Raw genomic sequence first — 8,822 nt, forward strand, 5'->3', positions numbered from 1 at the left:
TGTTACGTCTAACATTATCTACAGTCAAGTCTGCCGTGTCTACTAATTCACGTCCAGATCAGTCACTGACTTCTGAGAGAATACCTGTGATTGGTTGAATAGTCGGTATCATGTCGTGTGATTGGCTGACATTCAAGTTTAAAAAGATAATTAATGTGCGTCCTTACTTGGAGTAGCAGGATAAAGAGAACTTAAATGCCAAGAAGACCTGCGGATAATCATTTATGGGGAAATTTCTTTTCACAGAACGTCGTTAATAATGTGATATTTTGAAGTAAATGGAAAAAATTGAAAAAAAAGAGACTGTGAAATTTACCACTAGGTTGTGCAAACAATTGATCTTCAAGTGGTTTTGTAAATTGATATATGAATGTTGGTGAAGTTGGAAGCCCCGAATACACGCATGATTGAAAATAGTGAACAATATACAAAACTGTGCAAACTTACATAATAATACAGGCGAATCAAAATTGCATTAATTGCTGATTGTGACATGGCGGTTAAAACAAAATCTTGCGACTTAGACTATTACTGCTAATGCAAATTACATTATTTATACCAAATATTCGTCACAGTCGCTTGGTTCCTTTACGGTGATAACCAATGTTCGTTGTCAGCCAAAGCCACCACGGTAGCTTAGATACCAAGACTCGACAATTAATCGCGGGAATTACACAAGAGACATGTTCTATAATGCCAATGAAAGACTATGATGAAACAGATGAGAACGTAGATATACAAATAGAAGATATGAACTCCGATCTAAACGAAAAAGTGACCTTTAATGTTGGCGGGAAAACATATGTGACTTTGAAACACACGTTGATAAATATCCCGACCACGAAATTAGGAAAGTTAACAAAGGAAGACCCCTCATATGATGGCAAAAGAGATGAATATTTCTTCGATAGAAATGGAAAGATATTCCAATCAGTTCTAGATCTACATAGAACTGGAGAACTTCACCTCCCCTCTGATGTATGTAGCACGTCTGTTCGGAAGGAATTGGAATTCTGGAGAGTTCCTGAGGACTATATTTCAGAATGTTGTTGGAAATCGTATTCTCTTCAAAACCAGGATTTAAAAATTGCTGCTATTATCGATGAAAGAATGGGAAAAAAATTTGATGAGACCAACATGAACTCGCACACAACTAGTTGTCGTCAAAAATTATGGTTAACTCTAGAACATCCAAATCTCAACTTATTAGCAAAGGTGGGTTCCTTTTATAATCAAAAATTATTATGAAGCAAAAACGATATGTAAGTGTAAAGTAGTATACTTGCATTACTTACATAGATTTAAAGTATAACTGAAGTGATATTTAGGTTTAAAGTGTAACTGATATGATATTTAGGTCTAAAGAATAATTGATATGATATTCAGGTTTAAAGTATAATTAATAATATGATATAACTGCTGTGATATTTAGGTATAAAGAATGAGTGATAAGATATTTAGATTTAAAGAATGAATGATGAGGCCTCTGATATTTAGGTTTGAAGTATAACTGATGAGATATTTAGGTTTACAGTATAACTGGTATGTTATTTAGGTTTAAAGTATAACTGATATGATATTTAGATTCAAAGTATAACTGCAGATATGATATTTAGGTTTGAAGTATAACTGATATGATATTTAGGTTTGAAGTATAACTGATATGATATTTAGGTTTAGAGTATAGCTGATATGATATTTAGATTTAAAGTACAACTGATATGTTATTAAGGTTTAAAAAATGACTGATATGATATAACAGACATGATACTTAGATTTAAACTATGATTGATATGATATTTAGGTTTAAAGAATGAGTAATATGATATTAAGGTTTAAAAAATAACTGATATGATATTTAGATTTAAAGTATAACTGATATGATATTTAGATTTAAAGTATAACTGATATGATATGAGGTTTAAAGTATAACTGATATGATATTAAGATTTAAAGTATAACTGATATGATATTAAGGTTTAAAGAATAACTGATATGATATAACAGACGTGATACTTAGATTTAAACTATGATTGATATGATATTTAGGTCTAAAGAATAATTGATATGATATTCAGGTTTAAAGTATAATTAATAATATGATATAACTGCTGTGATATTTAGGTATAAAGAATGAGTGATAAGATATTCAGATTTAAAGAATGAATGATGGGGCCTATTATATTTAGGTTTGAAGTATAACTGATGAGATATTTAGGTTTACAGTATAACTGGTATGATATTTAGGTTTAAAGTATAACTGATATGATATTTAGATTTAGATTTAAAGTATAACTGATATGATATTTAGATTTAAAGTATATCTGATATAATATTTAGGTTTAAAGTATATCTGATATGATATTTAGATTTAAAGTATAACTGATATGATATTTAGATTTAAAGTATAACTGATATGATATTTAGGTTAAAGTATAACTGATGTGATATTTAGGTTTAAAGAATAAATGATACGATATTCAGATTTAAAGTATTACTGATGATATTTAGGTTTGAAGTATAATTGGTATGATATCCAGTTTGACCAATTGTACTTTACAACGGACTAGTGTTCACGGTTCATCGTTTAAATTTAGTTTGTCTAGAATTATCCGCGTTTGAATGTTGAAATGACGACTTATATATAAATAGAAAAAGATATTCCTCGTTTGATGTATTTTTGGAAGGAATTATGCGATATTTGTACATTTCTAGTTCTGATGAAGACTTTTTACATATTTTCAGGACCCAAATCAACTCCCGAAATGTCCTGTAAAATGTAACTGACGTTATACCGTGATAAGCATGCTAAATAAATACTGATTATATGCTACTATTATATGGGTTTAAAGACATCTTATATGATATTTAGGTTTGAAAGATATACTATGAAATTAAGGTTTAAAGAATAACTGGTATGATATATAGAATTTGACTATATAAGTTTTTAATCAATAACGGATTGATATTTGTAAGTGATGTATTGAGATAGATTAAAATTACAACTAATATGATGTATTTAGAATTTTATTAAAGCTGGTATGATTTTTATATCTATATTATTGATATAATATTCAGATATGATGTTTATGTTTGTATTGAGTTGTCACTCATTCTAGAGTTCTTTGTGAAATTTGGAAATTGAAATGAAGCTCATATTAAAAATTCATTGTTTGGTATAGTGTTTGTTAACTGAACGTCGCGTTAGATACGACTAGCTCTAATTTTTATTTCTAACTCTTCTGTAGATTTTCGGAACTTTCTTCATGTTTCAGTTATCAAAAGCTGTTTTCATCCGCATTTAGTAAATAATTTATGTATTGAAAGAAGCGTGTAGGTTTTGATCATTGTTCTTCCTGAATTATATACAATATTAATGAGTCTTAAGATATTGCTTATGTTCAATACCGTTCGATATCAACAATCGCTTTCTGGAGCGTTAATATTGATGACTGCATCTCAATGATTCTCTATGATTCTCCAATGACTATTTTTTTTAAAAGGGAATGTATCTCTTTTGTCTTTAATTAAACGTGGTAATTCGACTTCTTAAAAAGGTTCTTTGTTAATTCATTGGGTGAACATATACATCTCTCATTTGTTCATCGTATCACGAATACGGGTTTTGACATGGAAGTATGGGGAATGGGGGCGTGGTTTGGAAACGATGTTATTTAGTACGCTTAAGCTTGATTTTCATTGTCGTTTCATGACGGCGTCCTGCCTTTAAGGCCTGTGTAGGTGACATTAAGTGAACACTAAATAATACAATTAAATTGAAAGATTGCCACCATAATAATCTTTCTGTGGTGTTATGTTTAAGCATTCGCAGACTGAAATGTAATTTAGCCAATAACATCAGACGTCAGCTTTTCAACCACCAACCAATTTTCTGTTTGCGATGAGATTTAGTTCTAAGAACGTACCTTTAACAAGCATAACAAAACATAACCCTTGCTTGGTTACGCATATAAACTCCTTTAAATCACCTTTTTTGAAGAAAAAAATCATGTTTAATAAATCAATAAGCTTGTCTGTATTGTCATTGTTAAAATTTCAATTCTTTAGCTGCGCAAAATGTCAATTCATCACTGTACTTTGATCATTTTCAGAACTGAATAGTTCAAAGTCTTTTATTAAATCTTTTTAGATATTTCGACCATTCTTGGAATTATTTTGAATTTATTGCAGACGTTTTTACTATTGTGATTGATGAGTTTTTCGGATGTGAAATTATGTGGCATGTCATTAAGATAACATCAATGTCAATGTCAATGTTCGAAATCAATGGAAAAATTCCTTTTAAATCTTCAGGCTTTATCATCATCAATATTATAATATTATCACCCTTTATCTTTATCATTATTGAATGTAGGCCAACTATTATTAATAGCATTATTATTATTATCATCATTATCACCATTTATCTTTATTATTATTGAATATAGGGCCAATTATATCATTATTATCATCATTGTCACCATTTATCTTTATCATTATTGAATATAGGGCCAATTATATCATTATTATCATCATTGTCACCATTTATCTTTATTATTATTGAATATAGGGCCAATTATATCATTATTATCACCATTATCACCATTTATCTTTATCATTATTGAATATAGGACCAATTATATCATTATTATCATCATTGTCACCATTTATCTTTATCATTATTGAATATAGGGCCAATTATATCATTATTATCATCATTGTCACCATTTATCTTTATTATTATTGAATATAGGGCCAATTATATCATTATTATCACCATTTATCTTTATCATTATTGAATATAGGACCAATAATATCATTAGTATCACCATTTATCTTTATCATTATTGAATGTAGGCCAACTATTATTAATAGCATTATTATTATTATCATCATTATCACCATTTATCTTTATTATTATTGAATATAGGGCCAATTATATCATTATTATCACCATTTATCTTTATCATTATTGAATATAGGGCCAATTATATCATTATTATCATCATTATCACCATTTATCTTTATTATTATTGAATATAGGGCCAATTATATCATTATTATCACCATTATCACCATTTATCTTTATCATTATTGAATATAGGACCAATAATATCATTAGTATCACCATTTATCTTTATCATTATTGAATATAGGGCCAATTATATCATTATTATCATCATTATCACCATTTATCTTTATCATTATTAAATGTAGGGCCAATTATTTCATCATTATCATTATCACTATTTATTTTTATTATTGAATGTAGGTCAACTATTATTAATATCATTATTATTACCTTCATTATCATTATCACCATTTATAATTTAACATTATTGAATGTAGGTCAAATATTATTAATACCATTATTATTATCATCATTATCATTATCACCATTTATCTTTATCATTATGAATCATGAATGTAAGCCCACTATATTGTTATCATTCATAATGTGAAAAATGTGCGACATTCTTGCTATGACTTCCTTGGCGTAGAGCTATCCAATATCAATTACTTTGAATTGCATATTCGAAACTGTGAATGATATAATTTTGAGTAATTACGGTCAATAAATGATTGATTCAACGGGTCTCTGCTGTAGAACATAAAATGCTGATATAGAACTCTCCAACCTAAATACTTATGTAGATGTTTATCAGTATATGTAGATGTTTGTGTTTAATAACACAAATATTGATGAAAATATTTATAAGCAACTTTAATGTATAATGTATAAAACTCTATAGTAAAACATTATCAACAACATCAATGTTAAGAAATGAAGTCTCAATTTGATTAAATTTCTCTATTTATTTTTTTCTATTTGCAGGTCTGGCATTTTGTTTACATTGCCTTTGTCCTGCTGTCTATAATTGTTTTCTGTCTATCAACTATTCCTGAATTTAGAATTGACGATGTAAGTCCAAGTGGGAATGCAAGTAACCCTTCAACAAATGCGTCAGATCCTTTCTACAATCTCACTCACACTCACCCTGTCGACTCACTGTATTATCTGGATATCGTGTGTATGGTATTCTTCATGATAGAATTACCGCTACGGATGTTGATTTGTCCTGATAAACGAGAATTCTTTCGTCGAGGTCTCAATAAACTCGACATCTTTCTGATGATGGTCATGATAACCGCCTTTGGTATCGACATGTCGCCTGCCTTCAAGAGAAATGATCCGATTCTTAAAGAAGTGGAAACAGTTATTCGGTTATTCCTAGGATTGCGTGTGTTTCGAATATTTCATCTCGCTAGAAGGTATCCCACCATCAAAATACTATACCTGACTATCAAAGCCAGTTTAAGAGAATTGTTACTTTTATTAGTCGGCCTGACGATGGCTGTCATGATTTTTGCTACGTTTGTTTTCCTCGCTGAATCATTGTCGCACTCTGCAAGTTTCAAGAGTGTACCTTATGCGATTTGGTGGGCAATTATCACCATGACTACGGTGGGATATGGCGATTATTATCCTGTTACATTTGCAGGGCATTTGGTTGGAATCTGTTGTGCTTTATCTGGTCTGTTGCTCTTATCTATGCCTATAGCGATTATTGCCCAGAATTTCAATGCCTATTACTCTAATCTGACGGTCAGAGAGGAGCGAGCTCTTAGAGAAAATAAACGAAAAGAAATGAGAGTGAAAAATGCAGCCGAGTCGCTGAGGATGAAATTGGCAGTGCGGAAACTATTTCACGTTTCACAAAAAATGAACAATACAATCTCTGTTGGTAAAAATGAAAATAATGCGTTCTCTAAAACACTTAATAATAATGATCCTAGTGCTGTAACAAAGGAGAGCGATTTCATCTCATATACTGCAAAAACTTTTCCTTTACCATCACAATATAAATCTAATAATAATCCGAAACCACCACCTGGCTTTTACCATCCTAAAACACTCCATGTTAAAGACATCAAATTTTAATATCACAAATTTTTAAAATAAAAAAATATGGCTTTGAAAGCAATCACCTAATGTTAACCCTAGCCATCTTTGGGGAACCAAAATGCTTCTCGGAACTTCAATAATTTTTCATTTGTCATAAGACTTTATTTTGTTTGTCTCTAAATTCATCTGACATACTTGATATAATTCATCCATGTTTAGACGTTAATCGTCTTTAATATTCACACGTCACTTCCTTTTGTTTGCTTTCACTTAATTTTTCAAAACGGAAATTTACCGTAGTTTAATGAAAACGGAACAAAATTTGAGATAATGAATATATTATGGAACTAAACTTGAATATTTGACTACATTGGAGTTAATGAATACGGAACAAAACTGGAATTAATGATATGGAACTATACTGGAGTAAATGAATATTGAACTATACTGGAGTCAATGAATATTGAACTATACTGGAGTCAATAAACTATTAAACTGATAAACGTTTGATAATGAATATGGAACAAAACTCGAGATAATGAATATGAAACTATACTTTAGATAAATTATATAGAAACCATAATCGAGATAATATGCATTTTGAGATAATGGGCCTGTTAATATAGAACTGATGATGCTTCTGAAACAGTTTTCTGTAAATCTGTGAATTGTGTTTGAAGCTGTCCCTTTAGTGCCTTTAGAGCGAATTATGAAAGTAATGTATACTATATATATATTAGGCTCATCTGGGTTTCAAAGCTGTACAAATTGTAAGCAATTAAGAGTACAAAATTCTTTTGAAATTTAAAAATTTGATAGCTTGAAGGGATTTTTGATTGATATTTGATGTCATATATATACCTGTATCACTTTTTAGAATTCAAGTTCGATTTTCCTGAAAGAGTGTTTATAGTTATATCTATTCATATAACTTATACTTAACCTGATAGCTAAATCAAAATAATTAACCCATCTTGGATAATTTTGAATAAAATGTTTTGGGTATTGTTCCTGAATGTGTGACTTTGTTATTTTTCTTCTGAGAAAAATTTGAGATTATTAAAAATGATCAAATCCCAAAGAATTCTTACAATTTATTTAGAATGTGCGTGTTTACGTTCAAGGACGCTTGATATATTTTCGCTACATTGATTTTGGTAGGTATAGTGTCAGTTATATGTCTTAATTTCGAGACAGTGCCAAGGATATGGCGTCATTAGCTGTAAGTTAATCTCGCATGGTGAAATCCAACCCTTGGTTTGGTTCACTCAGACTGTACTTCAGTTGCTGTTATCATGAAAACAATCAGTATATTACGACTATTTAATGATCTATATTTTACTATGCTCGGATGAATCATGTCTTTAATTTCCTTCAATACAATGTTAAACAAATTAACAAGTAATAAAATACAAATTAGCCGAGTTCAATTAGTCAATATTAAAGTCACTCGTGTTATACTTTTAATATTCACTTAAAGGGACAAATTCGCCATCGATTGACCAATCGTACCTCAAAAAATAGTATTTTTTTCTTTAGCTGAGCTAATATGTCAAAGTGTTTACAACTCACTGTCCAAATTGGGATTCAAATCCATGTTCCAGACATGGGAGAAACCAGTGAAGATTGAAAATGAAAGTTTGAGTAAATATGTTATGTGTTCTGTTTACACATATTTACACATATTCAAAGGCCAAATCTTCCGACGATTTTTTTTAAGACTCACTTTACCTATTTGTTTATTTCAAGCTCCTTGGACTTCTAAATGTTTGTCACTTCATTTTATTGTTTTCTTACGTTATGCAAATTACTGCATAAAGTTCAGTCTATTGAAAAGTGCCTTTATTACTTAGTAGTTAATGGACTCATAAAAAATAAATCAATTTTTATTAAAATACCAACCGAAGCCTTTTAT

The 8,822-nt window shown here is 29.7% G+C and overlaps 1 protein-coding gene across 1 annotated transcript; it reads left to right on the top strand.

Moving 5' to 3' along the window:
- Positions 1-693: 693 nt before the first annotated feature.
- Positions 694-6,943, top strand: LOTGIDRAFT_172897 (hypothetical protein; the record flags this gene model as incomplete). Its single annotated transcript, XM_009050081.1, has 2 exons — positions 694-1,215; positions 5,837-6,943. The coding sequence occupies 2 exons, from the start codon at positions 694-696 to the stop codon at positions 6,941-6,943; spliced, it is 1,629 nt and encodes a 542-aa protein (XP_009048329.1).
- Positions 6,944-8,822: the final 1,879 nt, after the last annotated feature.

This window comes from Lottia gigantea (assembly GCF_000327385.1).
Source record: "Lottia gigantea unplaced genomic scaffold LOTGIsca_144, whole genome shotgun sequence".
In the NCBI taxonomy this organism is placed as follows: Eukaryota; Metazoa; Mollusca; class Gastropoda; family Lottiidae; genus Lottia; species Lottia gigantea.